Below are 21,410 nucleotides of genomic sequence, written 5' to 3'. Positions count from 1 at the left end.
TGACATTACATTCATTCGGATCTTGCACTAAAACTTACTTTCACCAAAACCAAGTTTGTTTATGTTGGTGCTAAGTGGTAAAGCTTAAGCTTTGCCTAAGCCAACGAACACCAACATATCAATACACTTTCTCTTGCAATATTCAAAATCAAGTAAATAGTGCACTCCCAAGAGTGATCGTATCAGTTCCCTCACCCATGACTGTTGTCATTGCCATTTCTTTCTCTTGAATTCTATCAAGCTCAACAACAACCATTTCCATCTTTGGTCGTCCTTCTCCTGGAAAACTCAGGCATTGTAGTGTCAGCCTGATCAAGTCCCTCATTCCTTCTAGAGTGAACTTTCCAGCAAGCCGACTGTCCACTAAATTGTTTGCACACAGCCGCGATTGCATCTACATAAAGTTGGGTAAAGAAAATCACACATTGCATAACCTTAAGTACTAGTAGCAACTACAAGTAGGAACTCAAATGGGAGATGCACAAATTGTACAGCAACCACTTAACAGAAGTGAGATTGAAGTCGCGTACATGCATGAATTTTCGATGTTCTTACTTCAAAGAAAATGTGGTTAGTAATGTTATTGAGCATGGGGTGTGAATAAGCTTATGCTGAAGACAATTGTTTGTACTTTTTGTAGAAATTTACATTGTCTGTCCAGTAAACAAAGTATGTTTCTACCAAGGCATTGAAAGAGGCCAGGAATACAAAGAAAACAAACTGAGTACTTGCACTTACCCATTGAGATAAACTTTCATTTGATCCCAGGGAGTCAATCCCCAAAGCCTCCTGTCCAGTTAGAAGCTCCATCAGAAAAACACCAAAGCTGTAAACATCACTCACATCAGAGGAAGCACTATCAGATGGCCCAGCCCTAGCATCAATTTTCACATATACATGAGTCCCCAAGTATTCATGGAAAATAAAGATTTTGCATTCCACATTATGAAAGACAGAGTTCATTCAGAAGATATTGAATTACTCTGGATCTTGGAAAAAATTGACACTGGATGTACGAGAAGGACCTGCTTCTATCTTTTCGAGTAGTTTTGCAATCCCTGCATCTGAAACTTTAGCAATGAAGTTCTCATCGACCAGAACATTGGCAGTTTGAAAGTTCTGGTGTATGATTGGAGGTCTTAGGCCATGCAAATGGCTTAAACCTGACGAGAAAGAAACCATAAAACCTTGAATAAAAATGACTCTTCCTCGATTCTATTTGGTCTAGGACAGTTATTGTACATATATGCTAACTCTACCTTTAGCAGCCCCTAGAGCTATGGACAGTCGTTGCTTAAATTCTAGCTTACTTGATGGATCATATTTATTATCTGCAGAAGAAGAAAAAAAAAACGTTAACTTGCACAAGTATATATGCTTGAATAGTATTTGAAAACCAGATTGATCAGTAAAAAAATTATACCATACAGGTGATTGCAAATGCTTCCATTTGGTAAATATTCAAATACCAACATTTGAAATCCACTTTCCTGGCAGTAACCCAGTATTTTAACTAAGTTTCGGTGATGAATCTCCGACAAGTACGCTACCTGCTGCCAAGTAATGAAGCTTTTACATAGCTGTTTTTGTTATGCATAGTTGTTCAATTATTATTATTATTTTTTTAAAACTGTCCCATAACATAGATCATAGAACATATAGATCATTAGGTAACTAGAAGCTGTAAACAATGTAATGTACAGAAGTTTAGAGTTTAGAACACTATGATATGTCCCCGCTTAGTTATACCTCTGAGACAAACTCCTGTCTAGGAGCACCAGGGCGCCTTTTGATAGCTACAACCGTCCCATCACGGAGCAAACCTTTATAAACAAGGCCAAAGCTTCCAAATCCCAGAAGACTGCTTTCATCAAAATGCTTGGTAGCCTGCTCCAACTCCCTCATCGTGAAGTGCCTTGCTGAACTAGGGCCACCCCTATTCAGCTCAATTGAAAATGCTGGCAAGAAGGGTATCAGCAATTAGTAAACTTTCAAAGACAATAGACAAAAATGTGACACACAATCTTACCTATTGCAGATGGATCTGAAGAACCAGTCTCTGAGTTCTTGTTGGGGAAATGCTTATTACATTGTGTTTTGCAGAACCACAAGAACCCGACGACTATTGCCACAACTGCAAGTGCCCCAACAGCACCTCCAACTATGGCTGCAGAAGATGACTTTGACATGTCTTAGAGCCTTTGCTTTCTCCAGAAACACATCTAAACATTGAGCCTATTATGATAATGCAGAAGAACCAAAAGAGCAGTCAATTCAAGTAATTCAACAAAGGTTTGGACTTCAAATACCAGTCTCTATGGCAACCATACTACTCAAAGAGATCAAGTGGTCCTCTTGGTTTGAGAAAACTAAAATGTAGTGTTAGGGTGGCATTTGAGCTTGCTAGTGGGGTTGTAGTGCCGACAAGTTTTCAGAGATGGTATTTAGCTGATCTCAAAGGTTCTACTTAGGAAACAAGAATTTTGGTATGATGAAAAACTTGCTGCAGCTAAAATCTAAACAAACATATCAGAAGACAACTCATATACTTTTCATTTTCATTGCATATATAACCTACGTACCTTTCTGCTGCTGCTGTTCAAGTCTTGTGGCTCAGTATTTCAACAAAAAATTACACTAGAGAATGCCCATCTCCATGAACATCTACCCACCTCACTACCTCCACTCTATGTTGAGTTTGATGAGAGTTAAAATGAGCTGTGGTCCTCTTTTCCATACAGGTAGACTTCATAAAGCAGACTAGTACTTCCCTCTTCATCTTACTGATGTTTCACTTCATGTTGATTCAAATTTGGCATTACAAATTTACAACTGTATTTATTTTAAGGTGCAGTCTGTAATTTCAGTGTTAATTGTCATCTGACCAGGAAAAGAAAAGGGTATTGTCAAGTTAAAGTCTTAAAGAGCTGACAGACAACCTAGGTCACTTTATATAAATATCAGTGGATATGCAAAGGAATCATTGAGCTTACAAGCACCTAAAAGATCTTCAAAGATCATCATTGCCTCTATTGGTTATAGCTACCCAACTGTAAATTTACATATGGTTTTACTATGCAGATGTGGACAGGTATGACAGGGACATGGTGAATTGGTTGGTCACTGGAAAACATAATTACTGAAGAGGGATCAAATGACAGAATGAAAAGAAGAAGAAGAAAAAAAAAAGGTAATTACTACTCCATCAATTCCAATCATATTTCTTCATTCACTCACTCTGGTCTACCTTCTCCTTTTTGCCTGTTTTTCTGTCATCTGATCTGGAAAGGAAAAGAGGGGAGTTGCCATTTTTGTATAAAGAATGGTCTCTTCAATTCTTCATCAGAATGGGGCCATCATGACAGCTGATGATGCATATCCAACCCAACACACACATTGATTTACCACACCAGGTTGCTGCTCATTCTCCATGGCTACATATTTTTGGTTTTATTGCTCAAGATTGAATCTTATTCAGTTTAAGCAAAAATTGATACCCCAAAAATACTTCCTTCTCTTTCCCTCCTTTTGTATCTTCAGCAACTGGATTGAGCTGTACATGAGCAGAATGGTGGGGATAGCTCGGATTGAGTTGTAAGTCTCTAAGTCTCCCCCTCTTTATCATTTTATTAATATATTTTGTTTGTTTTCTTGAACTTGTTGTGTTGTTAGTTTGTCTCTGAAAATGAGAAGGTCGGTTGAGATTGAAAAAGATGAATGGCATGTTCTGCAGGCCTAATTTACTTTGTAGGCTGTATATTAAGAGGTCCCCCAACCAGAAAAAAAAAAACAAAGAGAGAAATTTATTCACAGACTGTGTGAGGTTTTGTAGGGAAGATTGGATTTTCTCTGATTTTGTAGGGAATGCTGGATTTTCTCTTAAACCCAACTCTGAGCTGTTTGGATCTGATGCCTGAGCTGATTCTGAAACTATGGCAGCAAGTGGGGGATAGAAATTTCTGACTATCCTTTTTTTATTTTTTTATTAATAGGTCAAACTGTCCTTAATTTATTGAAATCAAACTAATAAAAGAGGGGGACAAAATAACCTGACCTCCTATGTCTGATAAACTCTAACAAAAATAATAAACAAAAGCTCAATCCGGCATGTGTACACTCACACATGCAAAACCATATATATAAAAAACTCCTAGCAAATAGCAAACCCTCAGCCAAGAAACCCTTAATTAAAGGACGAGATGAAGCTGGCAGCATTGACAGACAGTTGTGAGATACTAAAAATAGAGAAAATAGACATATCGTGATGCTTCTTGTAAAGATGAAAATAATGCATAGCAGACTCTCTGAACAATTCCAAAAGATGACGTTGGGTTTCCAACACATTAAAAATCTTACATTCGACGCACCAGATTCCTAATGATCCAAATAAACCAAATTAGATTACAGGAGACTAGAAACCAAAGTTGACGTTTAGGTTTTGGGAATGCTGAAACACCAACACCATTAAACACTTCATCAAGGGTACCCCAAGGCGAGAATGAATGAGAAAATAGAAGGCAAACTCATTTCCATAAAGCCACAATTTCATAACAATGCAAAAGAAGATGTGTACCCGATTCCGCATGACTTCCACAAAAAGAGCAACGAGATGGAAGTGAAAAACCTCGCCGTTGTAAAACCTCATTAGTTAGTAAACGCCCATGAAGAGTCTTTCAAACAACAAGAGTTTTTCGGGCTTGAATTGCTTTACTCCAGATCACTTTACCCCAATCTTTATGTTCACCATGATTTGAGAAGAAAACAAAAGCTTCTTTTGCTGTCATAATTCTTGAGAATGAGTGCGGCCATAAAAGAGAGTAAGATGTGTCTACATCAGGCAGAGCAATGCGCTCAATTTGTTTTGCTGTTTGAGGGAATGAAGAAATAAAATCTGCTGGGAGAACTCAATGAGAATCAACAATAACATCATTCACCTTAGCATGAAGTGGAATATAGCCAGTTACTCCAACACTAGTAGCAAGAGGCTCACCCAACCAATTATCTTGCCAAAAAGATATCCTCTTACCATCACCAATACTCCAATGCAAAAAAATTAAAAACATTGGCTAAAATTTTTTGAGACCCAACCAGATTGAAGATCTTTTGTAAGACTTTATAGGTTGTAAATCATCTTTCAAAAGACGAGCTCTAAGCAAAATAGAGGCTGGAGAGGAAGAAGAGAGCATCTCCCAACATCTCTTTATTATAAGAGCACGATTAGCCTCAAATAGATCATGTAACCCTAAACTTCCTTCCTCTTTAGGTTTACAACAATGACGCCAAGCAACAAGAGGCATGCCTATTTTCAAAGAGTCTCCAGTCCAAAAAAAAATTCTGATCCAAGATTGAAGGTCATGAAGTAAACCAACCGACCACTCATAAATCTGAAAACTATAAACCAAAATGCCTTGAATCACTGACTGAATAAGTTGTAGCCTACCCGCTTGCGACAACAGAGAACCTTTCCACGAGGACAACTTGCATCTCACTCTATCTGCAATGGCTTGAAAATACACCCTCTTGGGACGTCCTTGGAAAATCGAAACCCCAAGGTATGTGAATGGAAGAGACCCCTGCTTGACACCCAAAATTTTCCGGATAACAAAGCGTCTACAGTGAGCATATTTCCCAAGGAACACAAGCAATTTAGATTATTGACTCTTTGCCCTGAATTCAAGTCATATTCCTCCATAAATTTCATTAGATTCTTCAAAGATCTCTTGGTACCCTGCATAAAAATCATAATGTCATCTGCAAATAGAACATGTGAGGGTGGAATAATACCAAGAGGAGCTGACAGTAAATCAATAAGTCCATCCTTAGCTAGCTTAGTGAGACCTCTACTTAAAACCTCTTCCGCAAGACACTTCTGACTATCCTCTCTTCTATGTGAAAGACTTTGGTTATTTCCTTTTCTTAGTTTTCCATATGTCTTGGTATTAATGAAACCAAACAACTAACCTATAAAACAAGAAACTACAACCATCATTTATTAACAATAGCATTTTCTGTTAATACAAACAGTGACAGAGCTAGGATTTCATGCCTAGGGGCGATATATGCATTCAAGTCTTTCATATACAAAACAAAATTTTATGGATTGTCGAATGTGGCAGAGGACGATACTCATATACTTGAAAAAAAAATCACGATGAAAATGCCATGTTATTTATCTATGTTAAATTCATTCATGAAATTATTTGAATTGTAAATATCAGTCGCAAAATAGAAGAAGCTGTCATAAATTTCTCCTTAATTGGTAATTATTCATCATAAGTTTATAACTAACAAACCTAAAAGGTTATATAGTGAATGTAAATAACTATTTATATGGACTTAAATTACTTGTTTAGTTGTTTAGTGTCATCTTTGAATGACAAATATCTATTAGCGGGGCCAAATAAGGATAACTTCAATAATCAACTCATATAATATATAAATTGCAGCTTATACTGGACTCATATGGGGGGTGCCATGCCACATATTCCCTTTAACGTAGCTACGCCCCTGGGTACAAAACAATTACACAGGGGACCATTTGAAGGAAGATAGAGCAGTATCCTTACACTGTCCCTGCACTTGATTCCTTAGCTTGAAACTGACTGATGATGCGGGTTATGGTGAAAAAAGAATCTATTGTACTGTTGTACATTGGTTTATTTATTTATTTCCCATCATTTTCCAATGAAATGAATAATGTATATATGTGTCGAAAATTTTACTCGATTCTGAATCCATTTTTATCATACTAGTTCAGAATCATAGCGTTTGAAACATCTACATAGTGTGATATGCAATTATTGAAGAAATTTTACTCTTTATCCAAAAAAAGAAGAAGAAATTTTACTCTTGCTTAGTGCAATGCTTTAATCATTGCTAAATTTGAGACTCTTTATGTGAAGACATTAAATGTAATATTGCCTTGTTAAAGACCTGTTCTTTTATCACACCTTTCATTCAGCACTTTATGCAACTTTGTTCCCAATTCCCGCTTGTTACGCTAAGCTCTGGTACATTATTTGGATGAACGTCATTTCTTGGGAGGTAGAAGAATATGCAATTATATGATTGGAATCAAAACCTAGCTAGTCTCCAACTGTGACTCTGAGGATTTACTGAGCGAACATTAGTCTTGATTCGAAAGAAAGGAGGAAAAAAATGCAAATCTACAGTCCAAGTACCTCTCATAAAAATTTATGAAAAAAAAAAGTCAATGTACGATGTACGACGTCATCTTTGTATTCTAAATGCATAAAAAAAAATTCTGAAGTTGTTCCGGGACAATTACTATTAGGGTAAACTCCTCCTATGATACCTGATGTTTGGCTACTTGGACAATTTGGTACCTGATGTATAAAAACGGACAATTTGGTACCTAAAGTTTTCAAATTTAGGCCATTTTGGTACTTATATCAATTTTGACCATATTTTAGGGTTATTTTCGTCATGATATCTCAATTTTACTTTATTTTTTTCATAATACCTCCAAATTGTCTCTAAATTATCACTAAAAATTTGATAACTCATCCACTTAGTATATGTGATAATTTATGTACATAATTTTTCATAATGTAGCTATCAATCTAAATTAATTTTAATTATAAGTAATTTAAAAATATATATTTTAATAAAAAATTACAATTACATAAAGGCAAATAATTAGGATACAATAAGTATATTAAGAAAAAAATTTATTTTTAATATATGTGAAGTAGATGCTAAGTGAAATAGATATATCAATTTAATTATCTCCAAAGAGAGACAATTATAGGAAAAAATGAAGAAAATTGTGAATTTAATGAGTTTAGGGCTAGAATGACGAAAATAACCCTAAAAATATAATCAAAATTGATAGAGGTACCAAAATGGCTTACAAATGAGAACTTCAGGTACCAAATTGTCCGTTTTCATACATCAGGTACCAAATTGTCCAAGTAGCTATACTTTAGGTACCATAGGAGGAATTAACCATTACTATTATACCATTGGGTGTGTCTTAGGCTCTTAGCCTTATTAGGTTTCCTATTAGAGATATATTCGCATCTTTGTAATAGATTAAGACTCTGAATCCTACGGGATTGTGGTTATGTAATGCCTATATATATGCCTCATTATAAATCAATAAACGGTTACGTTATGTTCCATTACGTTGTTATTATTCTCGTTTTGTTCCTCCTTCAATACGTTATCATGTACTTTGTTCTAAAGTGTCTGAGCAACGAGGCTACCACTAGAAATTCATCCCTAGCCTTGAATTTCTTCCCCCCCAGCAGCCTTTTCTTTTTGGCATCGCCGAAAATTCTGATCAAATCCGACAAATTGTTGTTAGAAGAATCCAAAATCGCAATTACTATGGGCACCCAGAAATTTTCTCTGGGCACCCAAGCTCATTCTCCGATTGATCTGAGTCAGAGAACTCCACATTGACGACCTGCTGCTGCCTCTCCGGCCTCCGTCTTCTCCATCTAATTGTGTTCTGCCAAGCCAGCGTGTCTCTATCTCCTTGCGTCGACGAGCTATGCCTTTGATGTGACCCTGCACCGCCACTGCCCAGTTCCTAGGTCATCCCAGATGCATCACTGCCTTGCTCCCTTGCGCCGACGACGTCGAAGTTTTCTCCGTCTCGGCGACCCATGGAGCTCTGCTCCTCCGACGACCCAGCTTTGCAGCTCTCGTACTGGCTTCGAGCCGGGATTTGCTCGATCCTACCCGTGTCTAACTCCCAGACCCGACCCAGCCCAGCCATATCTTCTGGGTCTCAGGCTCTCCGAGCCCAATAGCCCCTTGGGCTTTAAACTTTATTTTTCCTTTTCCTATTAATTTATTTATGTTTCTTTGCAAGTTTTACTTTCTAACTATATTTCACGTGCTCGTATATGAAAAATAATCAATCGTTGTACCATTGTGATGACATGCATGCCAGAGATGGACGTTACTCAAACGTTTTTTATGCCATCATTACGAAGATCGATGAGGAAAAAGAATTCATCAAGCAGCTTTCCTGCATGATGCTCGATTTGTAGAGCAATTTAATTATATGCGGTCTATTTGGCATACCAACAAGTATGTTTTTCTTAAAATTGCTGTTTTTGAACATATATATATATATATATATATATATAAATTATCAGGCGCTATTAGCCTTCTTCATGTCTATTTTCCGGCCTTTCTTATAACGCCGATGAGACCAAAGAGGGATATGATTCCCCTCTTGGTCAACGTTTTTCGTGTGACGGTCCTATGTGAGTCACCTTATTATTTAAATGGAAGAAATTGATTTCGTGTGGTTGTCTGAGTTTTGATCATGAGAATCGCCGATATGCATCAGTTATTTTGTGACCATATACATCACAACCCTTTTAATTTCGATTACATACTTGAATAGTTTCGATTATTCGAAACTTATACAACTCTCGTTTCTTATGGATGCGTCGCCATCGCGACTGTTATTTGAATGTTTGAGTTTTCTTAAACTCATGTTTATAAATGATAATCCCAAGGTCTACGTACTCATTTATTTGAGTTGAAATCCATTACTCTAAAGCAGTACTATTTGCTGACAAAAGATCCAAAAAACAGCTAATTCTATGAGACACACTTAAAGTGATTCAATAAACGTCTATGACGTTGTATTACCATAATTGACATTGATGCATGCTCCATATCCAAGAAACACATGCCATTTTTTGGCACCTATATCTATTTATTGAGGAAACTTTGGTGATGGAAACGTAACATTCTTCCATTCTCAAATAAGCAAATTTTTTAGCCTCAAGCTAAGGCTCGGCATGATCCGATATGCAAGATTTTTGTTGCTACCGACTTTTGATTAGTCAATCTATTTTGACTGTGTTTTTTGCTTACTATTTTTCAAGTATGACGTTGGCATTGCCATGTTTCTTACTCGACTTTAGCTTAAGTCGTCTATTGGAATTGGAAGCTTGGTTGTGTTGTATTAAATATTGGCATATTCAATAAAATTTCTCGTATTCCTTATTTACAAGATGATCTCGTGAGAATTTTATTTGCCTTGACTTAGCATGAATGGTCAACGTTTGCAACTTACGTGGTTTTTAAATTGACCTCTTTTGGGTTACATGAGACCCCAATAGTACTACATTGTGAATTTGGACCTTAAAATTTGGAAAACAGACATCGGAACGTCAAAATTGACGTCGTTTTTTCCGATTAATGTTCTGACGTTTCCGGGATATTTTCCGGCATTTTGGCCGCCCTCTGGACACTTGCCGCATTTCCGGTGTCCCTTGTCGGACCTGGAGATCTGGCCTCCTTAACGGCCAAATTTCACCTGGTTTTGAGTTTTTTTTGTCATGGTTTTCCGGTTAATTTTCCGGTTTTCTCCAAGTCATTTCATAGCTCAATCGATTTTATTAGTTTTGGTGACCACCCGCATCAATTGGATGGTTTTTATCACCCTAATTGTTTGGTATTCAACTGCTCCAATGCCATGTTTTTTCAACTCTTAAGTTGAAGAATGTAGTTCTATTGGCATGTGATACATTCGATGAGATTGTATTTTGTTTCAATCCCCCCTCTTACAATATTCTACGGTGTATTGTCTAGAGAAGTTTACCACGTCATTGACTCTCTTCATTTTGAGAATGTCCCGCCGTGAAATCGAGTGTCTTGCTAATTGCGTAACCACCCACACTGTTATAAGACGCATGTAGTTGTTTTAGGATCTCGTGCGGAAATTGTGTTTTATATCTTCGTGCCTTGCTAAGTTTTAAAGGTCATACATACCAATGATACATTTTCATCTTGATACTTGTGTTGAGAATGAAGAAGAATATATTTGTGTTACCTCTAAGAAAGCAGCTCAGCGTCGCATCTTAGGGAAGATAAAGACTCTCGAGAATGGTTTGTATCTTATTTCCATTCGAATCTTTGAATCATATGAGGTTGAACGCCACTTTTGTGATTCAGACCCTTATATGCTTTGGCATGCCCGTCTCGGGCATCTTGGACGTAATATGATGATTAGAATTCTTACGAATTTACATGGTTATCCATTTGTCCAGTTCCGGAAGCGATTGGAGGACCACCTCACCCGTGCTCCACACGGTGAGGCCGTGCTTATCCGTGTCATGCACGGTGTGGCTGAGCCTGCCCCTCTCGGCAGCTCATGGCATTCAGGTTGTCGGTGGGGGCACCTCCTCCTTTACAGGAGCTTGTTTTGCCTCCCGTAATTTATAATGCCTCCATGGAAATCTCTGATGCCCATCGCTTATTTTGCAAAGCTTGTTTTCTTACTAGATTTCAAGGAAGTCCTCATTTTCTAAGGCTTCAACCGAGAACATTCCATTGTTACAAAGTATTTAAGGTGACATTAGTGGACCCTATCCAACCAAATGCGGACATTTTTCGGTATTCTTATGGTATAGGTTAAGAGCATCGACGCGTTGGTCACACGTCGCTTTGCTATCCACATGGAACGCTGCATTTGCTAAGTTTCATCATCTTAAGGGCTCACCACCTTTCCCATCCTCTCAAATCTATTCGATTGGATACTATTAGAGCGTTCACCTCTAAGATTTTTGATGATTTCGTTTTGCATATCTTCTGGGATCGTCGTTGAACATATTATTCCTCATGTTCATTCACTGCACGATCTAGTAGAGCTCGGACTTGGTTATGGGTACTAACCTGCCGATTTTTGCATGGGGATATGTAATGATGTTGCATGTAGCGACACTTATTCGTTTCAGACCCACAACTTGCCAAGCGTTTAGTACGTACCAGATGGTTACTGGATACGATCCCAACATTCTTTTCACTAACGCCTATTTGGTTAAGTTGTTTATGTGCCTCTATTATAGTAATCTCAATGGGTCTACTTGAAACGCTTAAGTACTTTAGTTGGTTATGCTTTATGAATCACTAACATTTTTCCGCTATTTCCAATCTACAACCGTGGATCTCTAAATCATGCGATATTCGCAGACGGTCACTTTGATGAGACATACTTTCCGTTATTAAGGGGAGATATGAAATGCTCCCATTTCGGTATTAACACCAGGAATTGACGTGGTGTGGAACTATGTCTCATTAAGATCCCACACTACTCAAAGTGAGCAAACACGAAACGCATTATCGATCTTCAGAAATTCAAAGGAAGCCGACGATGACACCATTGTACGATGTGGTATTGTCGGCACTTGTGGTATTGCACCACAAAACAAGGGCAGAAAACGCAAAAATGGACTAGTAAGGGTCATAGCTTCGGTCTTGGCTCCTACCTAGATGAGGGGGAGACCATTATTCTCTGGAATCAAAACCAGAAATAAGTGAGGTGCGTAGGCACAAGTATTTCGCCCATCATCAAGAGTTATTCTCTAAACATGTGTATCAATTAAGTTTCTGTGGGACGCTACAGACTCCTTTTGTTGATGTTAGAGAAGAATAGAAATCTCTCAAATTGATCGTATAAAGCGCGCGCGTGTGTTTAATGGATTGATCTCCCATGATTGATGATGTATTTGCTTATGCTCTTATTCCGTTGTAAAATATCAACGATGAGCAACTTGACCGAAGTGGAAAGAATCAATACATGCTAAACTAGACTTGTTATGTTAGTCATTGTTCGTAAGTGTAATGAAAATAATGAAATCATGCGGTATTTGCAAGACTTATGGCGTAAAGATTGTCTTATTATCCTAGTATTGACTACGATGAGTCATATTCTCTGGTTATGGACATAATTGTTTCCCCCTACTTGATCAATAGTAGTGTCCATGAAAACTGATTTGCAGCATACGATAATGGTCATACCATATCTGTAAAGGGATCTTGATGCAAATATGAGAATGCCCAATGAACTTTAAATGCCTCCACACCACGGAGAGCTTATGTAATCAGATTGCGACGTTCGAAAGAACGTAGTACAAGCAGTCATTCATTGGTCCATTCTCCCATTTCTTTGTAAAAGATACATTGAATGTGACAAATCAGAATCTGTTCAATTTTGTAAGTCAACTTCAATGAGACCTACAAGACAGCTCACTCAATGAAATATGGTGAAATTGGTACCGTTGGAAAGGTCTACGTGTCTACTTTCCAGTGACACCAACCATTTATTCATAGCTATCGTATTGAGTGAGTTATGATCATTTTAGCAAAGTAGGATAGTTTTGTCCAGAAATTTACAAGTCAGTCAACTTTTCGATAGAGCACTGTGAACGGCTCCGATCGAATTAGGTTGTTAACTTTATGTCACTGGAAAGTCACGGGTGTCTACTTTCCAAAACATTTTACGGTTTGTTGTTACCTATTGTGACGAAGAAATTATGACCATTTAAGTGAGTGAAGGTCATTCTACACGAAAATCTGATTTTCATTGCAAACTCGTGTTTTGAGTTGTTATGCAATCTTGTTTCTTAAGATCTAAGTTTGGCTAAGTATATCATGTATGATCTAAGGATGTGTGGCTAGATTAATGATTAATCATTAGCCCAAGACTACTTTTGAGACGCATGTAATGAACGTTGTGTACGTTGTTCCTTGTACTCCATGATTATGGCACTAATCAGGAAGAGTTGTTTCGTAGACTTCAGAGGGAGTCTACCTCACAATGATGCTATCAAATGTAGATGGTGCGTTGTACTCTTTTTCCCTTCAATCAAGTTTTTGTTTTTACCCAAGAGGTTTTTTTTTGTTTGACAAAATTTTTACCGAGGCAACGATGTGTGCATCATGTAACCTAGGCATGCGACACAAGAGAGAATGTTATGAGAGATTACTATTTTACCCTTGTGTGTGTCTTAGACTTATTAGGTTTCCTGTTAGAGATAGATTCACATCTCTGTAATAGATTAGAATTTCGAATCCTAGGAGATTGTGGTTATGTAATGCCTATATATAGGTCTCATTATCAATCAATAAACGGTTACGTTATGTTCTATTACGTTGTTATTATTCTCGTTTCGTTCATCCTTCAAAAGAAGTAGATTTGTTCAAATGTTTCTTTATCTAGGTGTACATGACTACATTGTCTCAAAGTACTTAAAGCGAACAACTACAGACGATCTCCACTTATCGCAGACACAAGATTTTCTTAAGTTATGTATCTCTTAGCCAAGGCACACGTCTATTGATATATGACTCCCTGCTGAGTGATGCACTTCACAACTCTCTATGCATGCATTGTATAAAAAAAAAATTTCTATATACGTATGTATGTATCTAGGTATCTCCTTCCTCAACTCAACCACTTTTCCCTCTCACTTCCATTGTTATTTTAATTAGGAGCATCAATTTTACAGTGTACAGTTGGTTGTGATACTGAATGTGCAGTTGTTGCAAACTTAAGACATTATGAGGAAAGAGGGCGATCCGTGATCCTATTAGCACCTTAGTCTACTACGTAAAATTGTTTTTCATTTTAGGCAGTGTAGATAAATTTTCTTTTATATAAGAAGCTTACAAACACAAAGACATAAAGAATATTTATACAAACGACTAAATATGTAAATCTAACATTATTCAAAATAAGAAAATATCATTATGCGCAATTAGAGAACATGTCGAAAATGAGATAAATGATGGAGGTGGCAACATTATGATTGTGATTAATGAGAGAAGATTTACGCCAAAAAAGATCCTCTAGGAGTGCAATCTCCTCAAGGTAGATTGGATTTTGGCCGTAATGCAGTCTCCTCGGGATGCATTTCCCGATTTGGTAATAAAACTGCAATCTTCTCAAGGTGGATTAGAGTGAGTTTGTCAAATAAGTTATGCAAGTTCATTACAATCTAAGTGATCATAAGCACTTCCCCATATTGTAAATCCCCCCTAGTACACAAACAACGTATTCCTACACTGCCGCCGTAGCAATACGATCGCCCTTCCCGAGTGAAGTCCACCGCCGCCATATGAAACCCTAGGTTTCTTATCACTTAGGTTTCTCCGTTAGAGTTAGAGGCTCCCAAGCCATTGAGTATTTTATGTTTAGGCGGACGAAGGTTAGTACGTAAGAAAACGAGTCTAGAAATTTCAGTAGGCACTTTTTGAATTTGCTTAATTCTAACCATAATTTATATCAAAATTCACTCTCAATGGACTTTGGTTTGAAAAAGAAAATCAGAAAAATCAAAAGGCCGTTTCTCTCCTTCATATCACCTCCCCAAATTAGATCAGATACCAACCAAAGCTTCCATCTTTATCACTCTCCCTGCTTCTACCGCTCAGTTCCAACCTCGCCGGAAAACCCAAGTTGGTCCCAATGTACAGTGGTGGGTCCAGTGACGGCGAAAGCCATGACGCCACCGCGCAGAGGAAGATCCCACCTCCTTCGTCTATGTTGTGGGTCCGCAACCTCCGCCGCTACATCGGATCCGGCGCCGGACTCGGATCTGAGGCTCTAATGGGTACCCTTCCTCTCCCATTTTTTCATCAAGTTTCAATCTTTTGGATTATATTCTGATTTTCATGATATATATATATAAGTATTAGCAGCAGTTATGTTTTCAATCAACTTGGCCTTGAAATACCAATTAGGTTACAATTAGAACCAATGAGTCAAGAGCTAGGCTTTTTGAGACCCAATTCTAAACTAGTTAGCTAAGCAATGATGATGCAGACCATTAGAAATATGCAGGTGAATAGACTCTGATATTATTTGAAGCTTTCGATTTTCGGAGGCAGTGTTAGGCTAGCATGGCCAGAGAAGCCATTGTTATGGTACTGACTAGAAACTTCCCCCCTTAAAACCAGTTAGTCAAGGGCTAGGCTTTTTACGAATGCTATATCACTCTACTAGGGGTATGGCAGATTGATGTCATTTCCATTTGAGGTAACGGGTGAATTGCGTGTACTCAACTGACTCAACATGGAGAGGTTATATTTGGTTTCTTTGGTTTGGTCTTTTAAGTTGAAACTTTGAGGCATTTGTGACTTGTTTGTTTACTACTTGGGTCCTTTCCTCGATTTTCTCAGTAAATAATGACTACGGTAATTGGCTTTGCTTATTTGTTGAGCTTGAAGCAAAGAAAATTAACCAACTGTTCGTGTGTTCTTCTTTTTCTCTTTTGTAGAGCTTGAAACAAAGAGGATCTTGCTTGACATTTTCAAAGAAAAGCAACAAAAAAGTGCTGAAGCTGCCGCAATCCCAAGTTTCTATAAAAAGGCATGTGGTAAAGACAATTTAAGACTATCATTGTTTGATTGTGCTTTTGTTTACACTCTTTTAAGTACTCTTTCCTTTGACTTTGCCTGTTTTCCTCATTGCTTTAGAAACCTGAAGAAGGATCTATTAGTCAAAGGGTCCAGAGGCTCGCAAAATACCGGTTTTTAAAGGTGAGGCTTTTCTTCCTGGTTCAGCTGATTGTGTACGTTGCTTTTGCTTTTATATTTTTTCCCTTTTTTATTTTAGCACGCTAAGCATATGGCATAATACTTTATTAATATATCATGGTTTTGCAGAAGCAATCTGATCTTTTGCTAAATGCTGATGATCTAGATTCCATGTGGGTTTGCTTAAGGGAAAATTGTGTGATTGATGATGCAACTGGTGCAGAAAAGGTGTGTTGTAATGCCCATATTAGTATATAGATTTGCCTTATGCCTGTATATATCTGTCATTGTTTTCAAATTAGTGTTTCTCATTTCTATCTTAGATCTATAAGTAAGTATATTATTGTAGGATTATGATGTCTCATCTGCTTCCTTTAACTTATAGCCTTAATCCTTATGATTTCTTAATTGTGTGGTTAGATCTGACTGATGAGTCCTGTTATTTATTTCGTAGATGAATTATGAAGACTTCTGCCACATTGCCTCTGTATGTACAGATCAGATAGGACCCAAATGTCGTCGCTTTTTCAGCCCTTCAAATTTCATGAAGTTTGAGAAAGATGAACAAGGAAGAATTGCCATTCTTCCCTTCTATCTATATGTGATGAGAACAGTGCGTAAATGAGACCGAACATTTCCCTTCGCAAGCCTCTCTCTCTCTCTCTCTCTCTCTCTCTCTCTCATAGAATGTGACTACCGCTACTTACCATCCATTTATTTCTTTCAGGTTTCACTGACACAAGCTAGAATTGACATGAGTGAGCTTGATGAGGATTCCGATGGTTTCCTGCAGCGACATGTATGTCATTGCAAACTACTAAGTGTTATTGAGCCTATTTCTTTGGCTACATATTAATTTATGATATCACACAGATTAAAATTATGCCATCTTTTTAAATCTTTGCCTATAATTTAATGGCCCTTTTTTATTTAGGAAATGGAAGCATATATACGAGGTCTCATACCTAATCTGGCGCAACTAAGGGACATGCCTGCAGGATTTCTTAACATGTATTGCCGCATAGCTGCACAGAAGTTCTTCTTCTTTTGTGACCCTCATAGACGAGGTTTGTTGATTTGTCGTTTCCTCTTATGTAATTTGATACTTTCCAAAACCTATAGTCATTTTAAGCCTTGTATTAGACATAAAGCCCTGGGTTGTTAAACTCGTAGAGAGGTTTTTGTTTTATCGCTTTGACTTGCACAGATACTGTATATAATTTGTCTTTTCTTTTGTTGTTAAGAATAGCTTTAAATATGTTGTCGTGCAGGAAAAGCCTGCATAAAGAAGGTGTTACTGAGTAATTGTCTCCAGGAATTAATGGAACTACACCAGGTAGGTTGTGTTACAATCTGTCAGAGTTCTTTATGATACATATCCATCGTATTATGTATGTATTATTCTGAAAAGCAATTAATTAAAAGTATTAAGCTTGGAGCAAACTGTGATCTTGTCTAACTTTATGTGCTGACTTTTTCTTTAGGAAAGTGAGGAAGAAGTCACTGACAATGAGCAAGCAGAAAACTGGTTCTCCATGACATCTGCCCAGCGAATATGTGGTGGGTCTCTTCGTATCTAAACATTCATTTCATGTGGTGTGGTTCCATATCTGTACCTGTTTTCCTTTGTCTGATTAATTATACACTATTTGTCACATATATCTGTTGCCATTCTAGTGTAACAGTTGCATTCCCTATTTTAGCATGACTAATGATAATAGACGAAAATCGGGGCTTAGCTACATCAACAGTAAAGAAAAAAGGCATTTCGATAAGTAGAGATTAGAGAATCCATTGTTTTTCCTGACAAGATCAGTCTAGAGGTTCAAGGGATTTACTAAAGTGAGGGTGGGGATAAGGATAAGGATGAGTGCCTGTTTTTGGAGTACCTAATGAATTCTCTTCGCTCCTAGGAGAAAGCCTAATAACCAATTTCTATCGCAATTTGTTCTATTTTTTGTGAAAGTTCTGAAACTGTCGTAGAAGGGATGAATAGGACTATAAGACTATTCTAGGTTTTTTTAAATGAATAATATGATTCTGAAAAGTTTTTATCATTTATTCTTTTTCCAGCTGTATTTATTAAGTTGATCCCCTATTGAGTGTCTAGGATGTTGTTAAGATATTAATCACCCTAAATCATGTTGTAAAAATTACTTCATAATTTATCTATGTCCAATTGGTTGATGGACAATTTATCTATCCTTGCACATAATACAGTAGTCATGAACTCATACAGTGAGCATACATTCAAATTTACTACTATTTAAGGTTTTCTAGCACACAAACATCAGTTGATTGACTAGGATGGGTGTGAGTACGCAATCTACCTTGATACTCACTTTATAATTATGGCCGAAGATCCACACTCTGCCCAACTTATATTAAAGCATGCCCTGTCTTGGTCGGGGTTTTGTAGCCTATCCTTGGTGTTGTGGATGCAATATGACTTATATGTCTGATAACCTTTACATTTGATGGCCTCTCAAAGTCATCCTGTTCTAGATGTCTTGATCATGGTACATTTGATCATGGTACATGTCATGGATTTACCAGTCGTCCAGTAGTAGACTCAAATATCTTTAAGAGTAAGCTCAAGCTAATTCCAATCACGTAATTATATCTCTAATTGCACCTTTATTCTTTCTGTAGATGTGTTCCTTGGCCTTGATACAGATAATAATGGATCTCTAAGCAAGCAAGAACTTCGAGAATATGCAGATGGGACATTGACTGAAATCATCATTGAAAGAGGTATGCATTTGATACTCGTCTAATTCTCTTATCATCCATCTGTGTTCCTTTTTTCCTGTTTATTCATGCTTTCGCATTTGATATGTCCTTAATAGTGTTTGATGAGCATTGTCGCCGCGGGAAAATTGGTGGAGCAAATTCTAGGGAAATGGACTTTGAGAGTTTTCTGGACTTTGTCCTGGCCTTAGAAAACAAAGACACTCCAGAAGGGCTAACATATTTGTTTCGATGCCTTGATCTTCACGGAAGGGGTTACCTTACAACAGCTGATATACACTCTCTTTTCAGGTGAACATTCTCAGTTGATTTCTTTTATTTATTTTTATTTTTTGCATTTATTCATAGAAACCAAATATGAAATAAATAAAAAAGTAGAACTTCTATTTTATTATTTTGTAGAATAATTGATGTTATTGAATTTTATTCTGGCTGTGCTTGGCTGCTGCTGGTGCAAAATGAATCCTTTTCACCATGTTAAGCACAGCCAAATATGGAAGTAAAGAAGGGAAGCATCCAAAAGCTGGGATGTTAACTGATACAATCTTCCTACGTTAAACCTGTTAGTGTTTCCTGCTTGCAGTATTTAAGTAATACCTGCAAGTCTCAGATTCTCAGAGACATTAATCTCAAAAATGTATTCAACAACCTATTAGATCTGTAGTGTCATTTGATAGTATGAAATCACAGATATTCTTTGCACTTTGGCTTGATGACATTAATCAGAAAAGAAGGCTTGTTTCTACCTTGTAGGACTTAAGATTATACAATATTCTGTGTTTCCCTTGGCTTCTTGTGTTAAAAACAACGCCAATTGCTGGTTATGGAAGTGAAGAAGGGAATGTCCAAATTGACACAACCTTTCTACAGTTAACCTCTAGCATTTCTCACTAGCAGTATATCTAGAAGTCTTACATTCTTAGAGAAAGCGATCTCAAAAACACATGTAAGAATCTATGACATTGCTAGTGCTTTCCTTGGCTGCTGGTGGTGCTAAAGATTACTTTTAGTTCTCAACCAACTCAAAATCACCCGGAAGATGGGATGTTAACTGATACACCCTTCTTACAAAATACCTCTAGTATTTCCAGCTTGCAGTATTTGAGAAATATCTAAAAATCTCAGATTCTTACAGAACATATTCATGAAATTATGACATCTCGGCTGCTGTTGACCCATTGTACAGTGTGCTTATTGACATGCTTTACACTTGGTAAATTGTGCCAACTGACGGCTCTATTTTCCTGATATATGAAACAGGGATGTGCATCAAAAATGGATTGAGGGTGGAAACTATGAGTTGTGTATTGAGGATGTAAGGGATGAAATCTGGGATATGGTTAAGCCGGCCGATCCTCTAAGAATAACATTGGCGGATCTTCTTGCGTGCAAACAGGGGGGTACTGTAGCCAGCATGCTCATAGATGTGCGTGGCTTTTGGGCACATGACAATAGGGAAAATCTACTCCAAGAAGAGGAGGAACCCGAAGAAGAAGCATAAATACTCATTGAGTAGAACGTCTGTCTACTAACAAACGCAGACATTCTGTTTTAACTTGAAGAACTGCTTTTTTTTTTGAAGGTATGTGTATGCCAATACAACATGTAATCTAGTATTGTAGAATTGTGTATGCTAATGTGACATGCAAATAGTATAGTGAATTGTTGAGTGGAAAGCTCAGACCTATCAATGGATGGCATTCACTGTTCTCTTTGAGAGCATGTTTAGAAAACTCAGTGTCACCAGATCTATTATAGCTTTTGATTACATGTCTCCTAATTACAAGACTGATACTCTGCACTAACTTTTCAAAGTCAAGTCTGTTTTGTGAATTACACTTTGTAAAATTTGCTTTATGTGATTGATTGTGCTATTGCTCGAGATTTTGCTCAGTCTTGAGGCTCATTTTGTAGGTTTATCTCAATTTCATCTTCTCCAAATGATGACTAGTCGATAACTAAAAGATTGTACGATCTATTACAAATGCTTACCCCCATCTGTTCGCCCCATTTGCTCACCTCGACATCATGACAAGTGCACACATTAGAGGTTCTGACTTCCTTGGTAACTCAACTTCAATGGAACTACCAGAAACATCATCTCACAAATTTTCTACTGGATCTTTTCTACTGTCATGTCTCTGCCAAGAATCGCTTGCTCTATTGCTATCCCCTTTACAAGCAGAATCTTTCCTAGCCGCCTTCTTACGAGCAGTACAGAACACTTGAGCTACTGCTGAACTGTGGATAGAGCTAAGATCACCCTTGATGTTTTCTTGAACATTTACGCTCTCATGAAGCTTTCGTATGGGGTTATTTTCATTGAGGAGATCAATACAGAACCTGAT

At 37.4% G+C, this 21,410-nt stretch overlaps 2 protein-coding genes and 2 non-coding genes across 5 annotated transcripts; 3 read left to right on the top strand and 1 right to left on the bottom strand.

The window, feature by feature from the left end:
• LOC126791598 (receptor-like protein kinase THESEUS 1) lies at window positions 1-2,718 on the bottom strand. Of its 2 annotated transcripts, none has more exons than XM_050518075.1 (8): window positions 2,583-2,718; window positions 2,030-2,235; window positions 1,750-1,958; window positions 1,424-1,550; window positions 1,260-1,331; window positions 983-1,163; window positions 739-874; window positions 1-394 (listed from the first exon to the last, which is right to left on the bottom strand). In XM_050518075.1, exons 2-8 carry the CDS (start codon window positions 2,187-2,189, stop codon window positions 149-151), a joined length of 1,131 nt encoding a protein of 376 aa, XP_050374032.1. In that variant the 5' UTR covers window positions 2,190-2,235; window positions 2,583-2,718; the 3' UTR covers window positions 1-148. The 2 variants fall into 2 exon arrangements, with proteins under 2 accessions (XP_050374032.1, XP_050374033.1); XM_050518076.1 differs by lacking the exon at window positions 2,583-2,718 and adding an exon at window positions 2,310-2,513 and having other exon boundaries at window positions 2,030-2,204.
• A 12,356-nt stretch (window positions 2,719-15,074) lies between these two features.
• LOC126790283 (probable serine/threonine-protein phosphatase 2A regulatory subunit B'' subunit TON2) lies at window positions 15,075-20,859 on the top strand. The gene is made up of 12 exons (XM_050516461.1): window positions 15,075-15,386; window positions 16,053-16,144; window positions 16,252-16,314; window positions 16,441-16,539; window positions 16,766-16,924; window positions 17,039-17,110; window positions 17,246-17,378; window positions 17,583-17,647; window positions 17,796-17,871; window positions 18,964-19,065; window positions 19,161-19,353; window positions 20,323-20,859. The coding sequence occupies exons 1-12, from the start codon at window positions 15,242-15,244 to the stop codon at window positions 20,561-20,563; spliced, it is 1,440 nt and encodes a 479-aa protein (XP_050372418.1). The 5' UTR covers window positions 15,075-15,241; the 3' UTR covers window positions 20,564-20,859.
• Window positions 19,570-19,688, top strand: LOC126792984 (small nucleolar RNA snoR104). The gene has a single exon (XR_007671976.1). It is a non-coding gene; the product is annotated as a small nucleolar RNA snoR104 (small nucleolar RNA).
• Window positions 20,088-20,203, top strand: LOC126792985 (small nucleolar RNA snoR104). Its single transcript, XR_007671977.1, has one exon. It is a non-coding gene; the product is annotated as a small nucleolar RNA snoR104 (small nucleolar RNA).
• Window positions 20,860-21,410: the final 551 nt, after the last annotated feature.

This window comes from Argentina anserina, chromosome 4 (assembly GCF_933775445.1).
Source record: "Argentina anserina chromosome 4, drPotAnse1.1, whole genome shotgun sequence".
NCBI lineage: Eukaryota > Viridiplantae > Streptophyta > Magnoliopsida > Rosales > Rosaceae > Argentina > Argentina anserina.
This window is presented reverse-complemented; position numbering and strand designations above follow the sequence as displayed.